General features: G+C 40.5%; 1 protein-coding gene across 2 annotated transcripts in view; it reads left to right on the plus strand.

The window, feature by feature from the left end:
- Nucleotides 1–166: 166 nt before the first annotated feature.
- FAM114A1 (family with sequence similarity 114 member A1) overlaps nucleotides 167–15485 on the plus strand; it is a 39200-nt gene continuing 23881 nt past the window's right edge. Inside the window, exons 1-5 of one of the 2 annotated variants that reach the window (XM_030010322.2) lie at nucleotides 167–379; nucleotides 3017–3366; nucleotides 4707–4794; nucleotides 14577–14690; nucleotides 14849–14955. In XM_030010322.2, coding sequence (XP_029866182.1) covers nucleotides 3025–3366; nucleotides 4707–4794; nucleotides 14577–14690; nucleotides 14849–14955 — 651 coding nt within the window. In that variant the 5' untranslated portion in view covers nucleotides 167–379; nucleotides 3017–3024. The remainder of the gene's footprint in view (nucleotides 380–3016; nucleotides 3367–4706; nucleotides 4795–14576; nucleotides 14691–14848; nucleotides 14956–15485) is intronic. The other variant, XM_030010331.2, reaches the window with a different exon arrangement.

A 15485-nucleotide genomic window follows, 5' to 3' on the forward strand; every position in this document is an offset into this window, starting at 1 on the left:
CCGTGTCCCACAGGCGTCTGTCGGCCCGCGCCCCGCCGCCCCCTCCGCCCAGCGGGGCCGCAGAGAGCTGGGGGCCGTGAGGGGCGATAATGGCGGCCGGGGCGGCTCTCCGCGGCGGGTCAGTGCTGCCGCCCCGGCCCGCGGCCTGGAGCCCGGGGGCGGCTCGGCAGCGGCGCGGAGCAGTCCGTTCGCAACAGGCGGCCGCCTCAGAGAGACGGAGGGAGAGCGAGGGAAGAAGAGCCAGCCCTCCCTCCTCCCGGCGGCCCGGCCGGCCCGCGGCTGCCCGGTCTGTTCTGCCTCCTCCCCCCGCTGCTGCCGACGTGGCGGGGCGGAGAAGGGGAAGGAGCAGGGGGCGCGCCGGCAAGGGGACTGCTGAGCGGTAAGGAACGCGGCGATTTCTTCTTTTTCTGCCGCTTTTGAAACTGGCTGCGGGCTCCTCACTAATTACTCTACCCCAAAGGGGATTTCGAAAAGAATAAAAAAAAAAAAAAAAAAAAAAGAGGGAAGGGAGGGAAGGGAGGGAAGGAGGGAGGGAAGGGGAAGCTGTGGCCGCTGCGGGTTTGAGGGAGCGGCGGTCCGGCTGCTCCTGCTTTGCCCTGGGCGCGGGGGCAGGTGGCAGCGGGGCAGGGGGAGCTGGCGGCCGGAGCGCCGGGCGCCCGAGGGGGCGTCGCCTCCGCTCGCCGTGCCCGCCGCGTCCCGCCGCGGGAGAAGTAACAGCAGGCGTCGAGGGAAAGGGGAGCGCGGTGCCGCCGGCCAAAAAAAGTTACCTCACGGAGGCGTTCTTCCGCGTCTGAAGGCGCCCGTCGGCGGCTGGGCTTTGCTTTCGAGGCGGGATGAAACTCCTCAGGCGGCGGGTCGGCAGGTGCCACCGAGCCGCGGCGGAGCTGCCGCCACCGCCGGCCCCTGAGGGGCGGCCGGTCCCGCCGCCCGTTGGCCGCCTCAGGGCGGCCGGTCGCTGCGGGAAGGGCGCTCGCCTGCCTCCCGGTCCGGAGCTGGCCTTGGCATCTCCCTCATGAGCTGTCTGTAGAGAGTAATTCCCTTTGGGCGGAGTTGTCCGAGTTGATTTAGATCAGTATAGTCTCGGGGAAGACAGCTTGAATGACAGCTTGAATGACGCCTTACCCCCCGGGTCAAGCACGGCTCCTGGTTTCGGACAGATGTGGTAATTTGCTGTTAGGTGCTTTGCTCCTGTAAGGAAGGTTTAGCAGACAACTGCAGGGACCTTGACCCGAGTGGTCCCCAAGGATGACCCAGTCCTGCAAAAATTTGTGTGCACGTATACGTGTGATCCTTTAAAAACTGTACTGGTGTTGGGCATTTTCTCATTCAGATCTAATCCCCGTGCAACGTTATGATGCATTTGTGTACAGATTTTGCAGGTTTTGGTAGAGGATTCTTGTATCTGACGATGTAATTTGGTTTACAAATAAAAAAAAATTTCTTTAGGTGATGCTGCTCATCACACAGCGAGTACTGTTAAAACAATGGCAATACTTACCTGCACTAAAGCATTTTACAGTATCTGCTATATTTGTAATGGAAAACTGCAAATACTTGTGGCAAATGCAAAGATTCTGACTTGTAAATGCATGTGTTCTGAAGATAATTTAAGTTACAGTGTAAACTAAAGTAATATAAGTGGTACCAAGTGCTTATTTGTTTACTTATGTTTCTTGTTCACTGATCCCAAATGCTATTCTTGGAACTGTTCAAACAGCTGATCTACATTCAAGTTAGATAAACAGGCTGCTAAAGCCACAGATATACATGATTCTATAGACTTTAATAAAATACACTAATTTAAATACGTGCTTCTCAGGCAGATTTCTCCTAAATCCCAGTTATATTTTGCTTTTTGCCTTTTTTTTCTTTTTCCTGTTCTTCAGTCTCTCTTAGAACCTCAGTCCTTCCTAACAGGTACAAAGCTTTAAACCATATTTAATTAATATGGGAGTCAATGAAGAGACAACATCTACAGAGGACTGTGTGAGTTTATTTTACGCCATGCAACTCAGCATGCAGTCAAGAGCTTGCAGTGACAGCTCTCTGTCAAGGGTTGTCTTCTGAGTAGAGTGCCAGGCATACCGTTGTTGCCAACAAGTAAGTGGTAGTAATCACTGTACAGTAGTCCTTTTGGACTCTGCCAGTGCCGCTCCTTAATCTGCTTTCTTTCCCTTCCTGGAACCTCGGTCTGCTCATTGCACAGTGGTGGAAAATACTTAGAAAAAGAAAGTTACATTGGAAGATAAGGAGTAAATAAGAGAAAACTGGTTTGTAACTTACCAAAAAAACCCCAACCAAAACTGTGCCTCATGAAAGCTTACCTTGGCTTCAACATTGAAGTTTAATCATACAGCTGGAATTTTAAGAGCAGGTGAGAAGCGTTGTACTCCCCAAACAGTAAGTGTTTGAGACAAGTGATGCAGAAACAGTGTGAGCAATGGATGCTTGCTGTCTATGAAATGGCTGCAGGGACCATGGCCTGTCATGTTCTCAAATTATGCCCCTTCTCCAACACATAAATATCACCACAGGATTAGTCACGCTGTGTTTGTCATCCTCTCCGTCAGTCAGCAGGCTATAGGAACCTGTGTATGTGGAAATGATGAGAAGGAGAGCAAGAGGAGCTTGGCTATTGCAGCTCAGATTATCCTGTTCTCCAGTGGTCTTTTGTACACATCTAATACGGAACACAGGAATTAACCATGTGGAAGCTCTTATATTTGGCTTCTCCAGACAAATGAACGTCCTTTCTCCCTCACCAAACCATATTTTGGAAAATAGTAATGCTGCTCTTTGTACTTGAGTGAGATCCTGCAAGGTGAATAGAGTATTCAGAGTATCATCATGATGCCAGTGCTGGCTTGATGCATGTGCCACAGGGTGCCATGCTTCAGGAGGCCTTACATCAAGACTGTGTTGTTTTTCAGTAATAGCTTATGGTAAATGCTGCATGTTTTATAGTCATTCAAATGTTTATGCAAACTAAAAGACATAATTTATTTTCTATATTCAGAATTGAAAATGTCTGAAGACATATGTGATGGCATCCCATCTGAAGAAAAACCTGAAGTAACGGAAATGCCCAGCAATGAGGTATTGCCTCACGAGTCAGTACCACACCTTGTGGAAGCTGAAGTCTTGCATGAGTCTTCACAAGATGAGCATGGACAGGCCGCTCAGAGTGCCAGTAATAGACAGGAAGGAGACATATTTATTAATGAAAACCCTTTGACTGAAAAAATAATTGAAAGTCTGCCTTCCAACGGAGAGGCAACTGAAGACATGCCCAGTGAGTGCAATGAGACTGTAAGCCTTGATGCAGAACCTGAATCTGAAGAAACACTGCATGAACAAAGCAGTCCAGTAAGTAATACTTTCTTTTCCTTAAAAGCCCTCCCCTCCCTGCTTTGTAAGGACAAAATTTTGTACAATGTACATACTGTTTTTCACAAAAGCCTAGGGAGTTATATACAGAAAACCTGCATGGGAATAAAAAAGTTAAATTGCAACACCAAGCTTTTGGAAACTACGAACAGTTGAATTTCTCTTTGCCGTTATGATATTAATTTGGTCTTTCTAGCCTGGTTGCAGTAAAACTATACCAGAGCCTAAATCTTATTAAGAATCTAGTCCATTTTGTGTAGTCATAATACTCCTGTGATTTTGTTATCTGGCTTCCTGTACAAATCTGCTTCATTCAGTTCACAGAATGAACCTAGAAGAGGACAGAACTTAAGATTAATATGCAGCACTGAATCTTGTACTTGCTAATTTGCAAGTCATTGACTTTACAAAAACAGTGTGTGTTTCACAAGGCTTGGTGAAATGGCGGGTAGTTTTTGATTTGTTCTAGGTCAGTAGGTTTTGATTTGCGATGCACAGACCTTTGGGAGTCCTGTGAGTAATTGCAAGTTAATAAAAGAAAACTAAGAAAAACAAGGCCTTTTTACAGTCTATACAGCATCCAAATCCAATACATGTGACATAGCTGAAGATGTTCTCAACTCCACTGAAAAATTTTAGGCATCCACAAATTGGAAGAGGTTAAAACATTGTTTTAGTCCCTCTACCAGTGATCCCCTCCACAGGGATCTGTACACTGCACAATGCAGAGCTGTGTTGGGATACTTTAGCTTTTGGTTTTGGGTTGATTGTGCAGGGATGATATGTTACTGCAGACTTTCTTGAGACAACAGTTTCTTAATATGATTTAAATATGGAATACTGATAATCGCTTAATACCACACATTAATGTAAAAGGTGGGCAGCACCTCCTATGGCTGTGTTTTTATTGAACTGAGGAGTTCCCTGTGCACATCTACTGGGTTACACCTCTGAGGAGACTCAGGCAGAGAAGCCTCTAACTCTGGCTCCTGGTAGAACTCAGGAATGAGACAGGTTCCTGCCTCTCCCTAATAATAGCCCTAATAAACTTGTATGGCTTTATAGGATCGGGTGCCTGAAGAAATATTAGGACATCTGTAAGAACACCTCTGGGGTTTTAGGCGCTTTCAGTAATAGGTGATCTGAACTAAGCTTCCCATTCTGCTTTCTTGTGCACAGAAGCTTGAACTCCACATAATACCCAATCTATCATCATTTATTAAACGCTGGACTTTGTTGCCTGACAGGTTCTTAGTGTTTCCTCCTGCCTTTGGAAAACATGAATTTTAGACAGTGGAGTAATATTTTTGTTCTTACAGGCCACAGACTCCTCGTCTAAAGCAAGTAGATGGGGAGCTTGGGGTACCTGGGGAAAGTCTCTCCTGTCATCAGCTTCTGCCACAGTGGGTAAGTGATCAATCAGTAAAGTACGTGGAAATAAATTGTAATTTTAATGTGTCATTAGAGACATTAATGTTGTATCTTAAAGATTCATAGACAGTTTTGTCCTGATATGCTTGGCAAGCATGATTTTTTTTAAGAGGAAGAAGGACCTTCCTAAACTGTCAAAGCACGTAAATATTTCTTTGGGTCAGATTATGGACAAGGCTTGTTTGTAAAGTTAGTGAATTACCTCATTGTGCCTTCTTCACAGAAAGGATACATGATCTGATACAGTTACTATCAGGCAAAGGCTTATGGTTTTTGAAGTCAAAGCATGCCAACCCAGATTCGTGCATATGCTTGCTTGTGGTTTATACACCATGACTACACAATATGAATTCACTTCTCGTAAATCATTTCAGCTTTCATTGACACCCAGTGAAACCGTTAAGCTATAACACCAGACTTGAGAGAGTAGAGCAACATATTGAAACATGGACCCTAAACTCCCTCTCCCTCTCCTCTCATTTCCAATCCTATGTCAGTACAAAATGTCCTTGTGAAGACTTGAGGTAAAACTTGATCACTACACATCAAAAACAAAAAGCGAAGCATGCAAATACCTAGTTACCACTGGGAAGTCATTTCTCACAAAAGAGCTAGTATGCTGTTAACTAATCAGTTCTCATAAAGGATCCACAAAACACCTTCAAAAAATGAACCTAGGAATTAAAATTAATTGCTAGTTACTAAAAATAACAGATGCAACAGAGATACCGGTTTTATGATCCCATATAAGGCTAAATAATTCTCTTCCTTATCCTCCTCTGTTCCATGGGCAATAAATTATTTCTGTTTCTCAGAGAAGGAGGGAACTTCCCCTATCCTCTCTTTTTTTCAGTAACACCCACACTCAAGAGTTTGTAACTACCTTTTCTTTCAGACAGTCCAACCAATTAACATATCTAATTAAACTCAGAATGGGTTGCTAAGATGTCTTTAAATTGACATAAGTGAAGGTTGCTGCTGAAAGGAGCAGGCCTGCCCTGCCCCAGCAGTGTATTTATTCTGTCTCTTACACTAACAGTAGCCTTCATTTAGTGATGTGGGCAGCTGTTCTATGGGACTGATTTTGAAAAGTAGAAATGAAGAGCTGGATCTTCAGCTAGATCAGTTTGTAAATTCCCTAATCTGGCTCACCATTTGATCACCCAAATGCTACTGAATGGGAAATGACGGGAACACAGAGAACATGCTGATGGTGACAAGGACAGCTTAACTAGCTGTGGAACTACGTAAGTGTTCTCAACTTGTATTTAACCTTAAAGTTTAACACATCGCTTTCAGACTTGAAGAAGGGTGTCTGTGTCGAAATTTTGCCCATTTTTTCCCACCACTATTAGTAGGTCTAATGAAGGGTACTGCTTTCACAGACTTCCACAAGCCTTGCCTCTCTTACATTCTCAGACCATCATAACAGCAGCATTCTGAAAAGAATTTGGCTCAGCATAAATAACTAAAGCAGAAAATTTATGTGCATAAAAGTAATTTTACTGTTGATGAGTTGGAATTGTAATGCTGATGAATTCTTCAGTTCATTTTTATAGTTGCAGCAGTGGGTTTCTTGGAGCAGAGCTCTTTCAGGACATTCAGTTTTTGCCTGTGAGATAGCCATATTTATATTCTGTTTAGCTTTTGCAATAAATAGTATTCTAATGTTGTTTGTGAGTAATAAGATTATTTGTTACCAAACAGTTACTGTTCTTGCAGGGGCGATCTCACTTACAGTCTTCTGTTGCTTAGAAATCTTGGCCTCACTGAACAATGAGTTGTGTCACAAAGTGTATACATTTTCTGTGGGACAGTATGGCCATAGATATTTTCTTGCCCAACTGATGTGAGCTTGCCTGAAAATTATGAATGCTGTTGGAAAAAGTTTGGAAGACAAACAAGAATGTGTGTTGTATCCCTTCTTATTGTCTAATAAGTAAATAAGACGTACCATTTTACAGCTGTTTGTTGCTTTTGTCTATAAAACCTGCTGCCAGCATTGTATCTCTGTGGATTTCCATGGACTTTTTAATAATGTTATCTCATTTTTATATAGGCCATATAACATCTTGGTTTATATACATTAAAAATTCATGTTTAATTGATACTGTCTTCTTAACACACAGTCTGACTCTATCGGCATCGTAACTCTTCACAGAGTGTAAATATGCAATCAAGTTTGTTGTCTAGGCAGCCTGACTTGATAAGGTTGTGTGATATTGTCTGTTTTGAATAGGCATATCATCACATGTATATATATTTTTAGAATTATTATTATTTAAAATTGAGCACAGTTGGAACAGGTCAAGTTGCCTAGGCAAAGGAGCATTCACATACAGAAAAGTAAAATTATTTTTAAATTTTCTTTTTCCATGAGAATGGTTGCACTATGTCACACTGAAGACCCATCTCCTATCTAGTTTCTGGAACCTAAAGCCAGATGTATGTAAAGCAGCACTTCCCCGGTTTTGTGTTCCCATTTCCTGGAATCTACAACTTAAGACACACTTCCTGACCCTGGTATGAGGGTAGGGTTGAGTTCCCATATTATTATCTAATAAGTTTGGATCTAACTTTTCTCTATGAATTTATTAAATAAAATAGACTTTTAATTAAGCAGAAATCAAATGTACCTTCTTTGTTGTTCACTGAGCCCAAAGTAATTTGGAAGACCACATAGATAATCTTAGATTTGTTCCAGGAAATCAATGCAGCAGGTAATAGTTTATAATGCTGATATAGAGGGTTTATTTCCTAGTTGTTTGTTATGGAAATTCGTGCTTGATCCTGTGAAGTATTTACTGTCTGTCACTGTCATAGACAGAATGTGGGACTGCATGTACCATATATCTGCTTCAGTATGACAATTCCTAGCAAGAGACAGAGAGAGAAAAAAAAATTAAAGCCCTTGGGAATTTCTATAAGCTTTCTTCTTTTTATTAAATATTTATTACTCCACTTCAAGTTACTCCGTTTAATATCTGAGCAGTTCAACCTACGCTTCATCTCCTATTCTACATCAGCAAACAGGTTTGCCATGATCCAGTCAATTTTAATGTTGCTTATTCCTTCAGTGTAGCAAATGGTATAAGTAAAGCTGCTTTCTTGGAATTAGACTTATCAGCAACACCTTCGGTATGTGATTTTTCTGTTGCTCTGTCGTTATCTTTGTACAACACAGCTGCTTGTCTGGTTAAGTATGAAAATATTATTATATGACAATGTAATATTTACTATTCCTTATATTTTTCTTCAAAATTGTACTCTGTAAAAACAGCAGAAACAATTTGAGGTGGACTAGATAACATTGTAAATGCCTAACTAAATACATTCAGCTTTTAACAAATAGTATCATAGAACAGCCCAGGTCAGAAGGGACCTTGAGTGATCATCTAGTCCAGGCTTTTGTGGGAAAGGGCGCCTAGGTGAGATTGTGTAGCGCCTTGTCCAGTCACATCTTGAAAACCTCCAGCAATGGGGACTGTACCATGTCCCTGGGGAGGTTGTTCCAGTGAATGATCATTCTTACTGTAAAAAATTTCTTTCTTACATTCCTTCCTCTTTAAGACTGAGCTGAAATGATGTCCAAGGTTCTGTTTCATTATCCTTCCAACCCTGATTTAGAGCTCCCAAACAGATTAGCATTTTTACTGCATGGCTGTAAATTGTTTAGCATAGCTGATTTTAGTTTCTAATAATAAGGTAGTTTCCAAATAATTTGTATTTTACCCCTCTTTAACTAACTCTGCACATATACCCAGTGATTGTTTTGGCGATGGTTTTGTATTATAAAGAAAATGTCTGTTGTCTTTGAACTGATTTTAGCATTATTTGGATCAAGGTCCCTGCCACAAGGCAGAAGTGATACTCCTCTACACAACAGAATCTGTAGTGCTTTTGGATTAGTAGCAGTCACTGCCTGAACCATGCTTAGAGTCTGACACTAGATGTCACACTAAGAAAGTTATTGAATCTGCCTCCTTAATGAGGTGAAGAGTTTTCTTTTGTTTTTAAAAGGTGTGAGAAGTTTGGTTTCCTTCCTTGTGGAACCACAGTGGAGTAGATGCACTGAAATAGTTGCTGGAATGATGAGATGGGACAAGTAGGCTCAGTGTGATCTGGAGACACAACTTCTTGTACTTATTGTCACCATTTTACCCTCTTACTAAAAAACACAATTTAAAAGAAAATCAGCAATTACACCATCCAGTCTTTTAGTAACAGTGTTGATAAAACTCTGCTCTAACAGTGGGTTGCCATTGCAGCTAAGCCAATCTGATGGCTAGCAGCCACTGAACAGTGCAGTCCTGCACCTCTCTTCTCCTTGCATGTTTCTTCCTTCTCCCTGTGCCAGCACTCATGCTCCTCTGAGCTCCTGGTAGTCAGTTCAGGAGCTCCTGGTAGTCCAGTTCAGGAAGCTAAACTGACATAAAAATAACTCTAGAGGAAAGAAAAATCCATTTTCTGCCTCTTTAGTACCTTGAACCAACTCTGAGATAAGTGCCAGGGCAAGCAGAAGGGACAAATATGGAACATGGAAGGAACAGAACCTCCCATATCAGCACCAAGAAGCCATTAGGTCAGCTTAGCTGTAACAGCAAACCTTTTATCCCCAGGGCTTAAGTGAGGCAAAATACATTCTCAGTCTGTACTTGAAACTTGTGACTTCCGTTTTTAAAAACATGCTTGAAAGCTTGCCTGTTTTTTTTCCAACTAAGCTATCTGCTAGCTTAATGAAAGTTACTACTTTCTCCTACAAGCCTTGCCTTTCATATGCTGTATTGTTTTGTATGGATGAATTACGGTGTTCATAAGGTGCTTAAGTTGTGGTGCTTAACAAGCTGCATTTCCAAGCAAAGTCTGTTCTTGATCATGCTGTATGGATGTGCTTCACCCCGTGGAAGTTTGGGGTTTTTAACCTCTAGTGCCATTGGAAAGACTAACATCTGACAATACCTCTTATACAATAAAAGTAATAAAAAATACAACCCAGCTATTTCATTTACATGGTCTCTGAAGTTCCCACTTGAAGGCTGCTTAATGCACCTCTCTCATGCATTGCTTGTAATTAATATTCTGCTATCTTGATTATTTTGTGCTTGTGTATATTTCTCATCTAGTTCTTCACCTAGTAGAATAGCACACGAAAATATCAGACACCCATAGTTCTCCCTGGTATGCTGAAAACCTTTTCTTGTCACTCAGTATGACAGAATGAAATGTCACTTTTGATGTCACTGTGATGAGCTTGGATATTATTACGCATGGGTATGCGTAATAATCAGCATCGCATAGCTTAAATTGGAGTCTGTGTGGAATGGAAATGCAAATGTTTCAGATAATGTGAAACTAAAGTATTGAAATGATGTGAATATTTTTTCCATTCTCTATAGATACTATTCCCCTGTTGTGAAATAAAGAATGATATTAAAAAACCCAGAGGCTGGGTGTTATGCTTGTACCTTATGTGGTCATAAAAAGGACAGTTAATCTCTTCAGAAGACTTTTTTTTTTCATTGCATAAATTCAGCTGATTAAGGGGAAACTGGTTTTGGGCCTGAAATCACATGATGGTCACTCAACTGTTTCGTAAATAACACTTTACAGCTGCTGTAGCAGCAACCCCCTTTTTCACAGTTCTTCTTTTTTAAGAGTGCTGAATGCAGGTAACAGGAGGAATTGCGGACATGCTTTGGGGGGCAGCAGTCCCGTTTGCTTCCTTTATGTCTTTTAACATGGACTTATGATCTAGAAGAGGTTGAGAACCAACAGTCTGCTGTAGAAGCCTTTATGCCTATTGCTATTATTAAAACCTTTTATCATTGCAATAAGGAGATCTGAAACTAGTCTCATTTACAACTTAATTGGAGTGATTCCTGATTTACAGACTGAGTAGCATAAGTATTATCAGCATCTAGCCTGTGTTTTTGTTATAATTACAAGGAAGAGTATTTTTCTAAAGCCTTGAAGTGTATGGAGTGCCAATAGGATAGCCTCAAAGTGAGCACAATGGGGTCCCACTTTTTTAGTGTACAAAACCAGAGCACAGCTGGCTTTTCCACATATCTATACTTCATATAGTGGAGTGATTCCCCCCCAGCCATTTTCAGGTTCCTCAGTTTCTCAGTCAGTGCCAGATGCTAATTTAAGGCCTTGATCTTCATCTTTAGCTTGAACCAGATGAAGCTTCATTCATCTTAGTAGACTAAATTTGATCAGTTGTTCATCAGAAATGCCCCCACAGTGCAACACAAGTGACAAAGACTGCGTGGTAGCCAGGGACAAAATCTCAAACTCTTCCTCCCCATCTGTACCACTGAAGCAGGGTGTCCAGTTGCCTGGGAGTATTAGATTGACAAGGGACAGCAATTCCTACAGAGAATGATTTAGATTTCAGACATGCTGAACTGCCCTCTGGAGGTGTCTGTTGGCCTCTTTCAGCTCTGCAGGGAATCCAAAGCTACTATGCTGGGAGGTGGAAGATAAAGAGAGCCTAAAGTGAAGTGGGATGTATCTGACTAAAGCATTTGTGAGCACTGTAACCTGGCCTTGGGCAGATCAGGCAAACTCAAAGGCAGGCCACATTTTTAGGCACTGCTTGCAAAACCTTCCTTTTCAAATGGAATATTCCAGCTAGCAAGATGAACAACAATATTCTGCTGAAATTGCCAGCCAATAGAAAGAGAAGAAATCATGTAGGCAAGAAAAAGAAAAGCAACAACATAGGGGAAAAAGCATGCTCTCTTCAAAAAGCATGCAGTGAACAATACCCATTGCATAGCTCTTCTGTCTCTGCTGTTACAGATGAGTAGATGGAGGCTGTTGGAGGTGTTCCAAAGTTTACAATATCAGCTCAGTTGCGTTACCACACCCAGTGTAACAAAACCAGTGCACCTTTATCTCTAAAATGTGGGCTCATCTCCCATAAACTCTTTTATTTCTGTGCCTTTTGAAATTACAAATAATCATTTTCATTTCCAGAGCAACATGCACATCTGCTGTGTTTGTGCTGACTTGCTTCAGTTGTGGTCTTCTGATCTAATCTGGTTTTGTTGTTGTAGTCAAACATACGTGCCATACAGCTTAGTTCAGCAAAACCACTCCTAGCTGACCTGAAATATTTTCTTCTCATTCTAGTGCATGTAACCACAGCCCTGAAAATGCTGCCTTTTCTAAGTCTGTAGATATCAGTACAGCAACTGTGTGCCTCCTTTTCTTGGAAGTATAAGCTTGTCTGCAAAACTATGAGAACAAAATTACAGAATGTTAAAAAAAATTTAAACATGTTTAGATACAGAAGAAAACTGGGAAATTAATCTGAAAATCCCTAACTTCCGCACACAGCTAAAAGGAAATTTTTGCTTAATGTTTGTAGTTATTTTTTATATAATTACAGGACAATAATAGTTTGTTAGCAAGTCAAGTCCATAAGAAAAAGTAAGTCAATGGAAAGAATAGAACTCTTTTGGTCATTTAAAAAGTTGTGAGCCGGAGAAACGGAAAGGAATGTGACATGGAATATCTATTACATTAGTTTAAAAGCACAATTAATAGTTATTTAAGTGAGTCCCAGGAATTTGGAGAGTAAATAAATGACTGCAGAATCTATTCATGCTAATATTTTCATTGAACCAATTAAAATGTGCAGGAGATGAAGATTAGACAAAGTAGTACCCCCCTCTCCAGTATCTGCATTGGAGCAGGTTTTGTAAAAGGCAGGAAGTTACCCAGCAATGACTTAAATCACTGTGGTGCATAACCTGGTATCTCATGTACAGTTGGATGTACTGCTACATTTTGTAAGACATGAGATAAAATAGACAAAGGCCATATTTTCTTTAGACAGGTAAAAGCATTTACCTGCCTGGTTTCTCTGTTTCAGTGTAAAACATCAGGACACCATGCAGCTTATGCTGTCATATAAAAAATTACTTGTTTCTGCTCACCTGTTCCTTAGGGGACATCTGTTCTTTGTGTTTACCTCCAGATACTCCAGTTTTCTTCTATGTCATCTTTCAGTAGTGCTGCTTCACATGTTTTCTAGAGTATATTTATTATTGAATTCATAGAGCACCTGATGTGTAACCCATCTGGAAATCATAGAATTATATATCTAAGCTTTCCTTCTTCCTACTCCATTTCAAATAGTTTTGCTGCATCTCTCTTTAATCAGATGTTCAAGATCATATTTATATAACTACACACACACATATATGTATAGGTATATGTTTATTCAGAACACTGTAGAGCACTGGCAAATGATAGGCTATTTTGCTGTAGTTAATATAACTAAGAAAAGATGCTTTGAACTTTTCTAATAGGAAGTGCATACATACAGCTGCGGGAAAGTATAGACAACATTTAATGAATTTGTGCCTTAGATGTCTAGGTATCTGCCTGAGCATCTGTATTAATGCCTTTTCTGAACTCATTTATCTATTTTACAGTTCAGTTTAAGGTAACAAAGCAAAGAAGTATAAAATTGTATTTAATACTTCTCATAAGTAGTTAGACAGATAGTTAAAGCACTCTGTATTGTCCTACTGCTAGAAGTGATCAGCTTTACGTGAGATGCAGTAATGGTGTACTGTGCAAGAAAAAATCCAATAGGGTCACTGAAGCCATTTCATTTTGTGTTGGAAAAAAATACTGCTTGCCTGGTTGGTTGTTTACTTATTGTGTCTCAGCTGATGTGCAGAAACTTCCAGCTAAGGAAGATGTGCTAGCTGGATCACTTGTAATGAGAGAAGCATATCATGAACATATTTGTGGATATATCCAGAAGCAGAATAGGAAGACAATTTGAGGGTAGTCTTTTTTAAGGGCAGCGTTTTTCAACTACAGCTGGTGCAGATTAGGAAGCTATTACCTCCTTTTGCTGGCTACCAGGCAATCCCACCCTATCCTATAGTGGGATATTACCAGTCCACATGATCTGCTAGTGTAAAGTCTGTAGAAAAGCAGCAAAGCAATCCCGTTCTGTCAAAATCATTCAGATAAAAACACTAATAACATATATTCCTTACATTAAACTAGACCATTTTAATAGAACAGAGAGTTAGGGAGTCACCATGTATGCATCAGGTAAGGGTGGTAAAATCTCTGTAGGAGATCAGCTGCCACTGGAACAATAATTCTGTCTGGGTCATCTGACACCAACAGACTTTACAAAGTATATTTAAATAGCAGCTTTGAGGAGAGACACTTCAGAATTTGACTTCAAATGAGCAACTGAGGAGCTTAAATCCTGTAATAACTTTGAGGACCTGGGTCAGTATTCCTGAAATACTTACCTAACATAGCACCTATGCAGCAGACTGAAGAACAGATTCCTTGCCTCAGCCCTGCAGTCACCCACAGTCCATTAATTGTGGGTTAATTGTTCTAGACTTCTGAAAACTAGATGAGGCCAAAACCTGTGGCATTAGGAGGACCATCAATTTCTGTTTAAACTGTTTGTAATAGAATATTTAGGATTTTGAAAAGCAGGGAGCTAAACTTAATGCGTGCCACTGAAACAAGTTTTACATTTCAGATCCAGTGTCATTTGTATTATATTTCAGCTTTATCATTTCTAGTCAGTTGATATACTGGATATAGTAGAGCAAGTGAATTATTAACCTAGAAAAAAATTAAGCTATTGAGGTAAGTTTAATAGTTATTCTGATTGTCATCATTCGTGGAGTATAAGAATACTCTGCACTGTTAGTAATAAGTTTTCAAATCATATAATCTAAAATATGCTTCTGCTGCAGGTCATGGGATAACGGCAGTAAAGGAAAAAGCAGGAACTACCCTAGGAATTCATAACGCAAGTTCAGCATCTTCGGAAATGGCAGAGCCTCCTGCAGCTGAAACGCTAATTATACGTAAGTTCAAGATCACTGAAATTGAACAAAACTCTTTGACGCTGCCAAATTAGTCCAATTTACAAAATTTTAGGATTTTGATCGCAGAATCCAGTTTACTGTAATTTGTGACTTGTAGAGTTGAAAGTATGCTGCAGCTTGCTCTTTTCTTTTGTTAGAAGCAGAAGATTCTCTGGACCAAAGCTCTTCTGAGAATATTCCTTCTTCTCCTTCATCTGGATCTCGTGGCATGTTGTCAGCTATCACTAATGCTGTACAGAACACAGTGAGTCGTTTTAGCTGGCCTCTCTGCTCTAGTTATTCTTCACCATTTTTAGGTGCAACTTCACTGTACGTCATATTTGTTAAGTTGTAGGTCTTTGTAAAAACAGTTCTGTTGTAAGTCTGTTTAGAGTCTCTTCCGTGGCAAAATAACTGTATCAAATTAAAAAAAAAATAAGTCAAACACAACTAAGTCAGTGACTACTTTGGCACCATTTTCAGTGAAAAATATGGTCTTCTAAAGTGGTTAGAATTCTGCAAATTCTTAGGAAATCTTTTTTATAGTTGCAGTACCATCATCTAATTTTTTTTACAGTTAAGTCCTTCCAGAGAAAGTATGATAAGATTTGTTATCATTTTTGAAGGCAGATAAAATAAGAAAATACTCCATTTGCTTATTTTAAGGCTTTTACTAAACTCTGTATTGTTAGTCCCTGGCCCTTACCTTCACCTCTGTCTAGTCTCTCATTTCATATTAGCCTTCCCAGAAGGGGGTCTGACTGCAGACTCAGTGAGGCAAAATCTTTTGTCCAC

Source organism: Aquila chrysaetos, chromosome 1 (genome assembly GCF_900496995.4).
Source record: "Aquila chrysaetos chrysaetos chromosome 1, bAquChr1.4, whole genome shotgun sequence".
Taxonomy (NCBI): Eukaryota; Metazoa; Chordata; class Aves; order Accipitriformes; family Accipitridae; genus Aquila; species Aquila chrysaetos.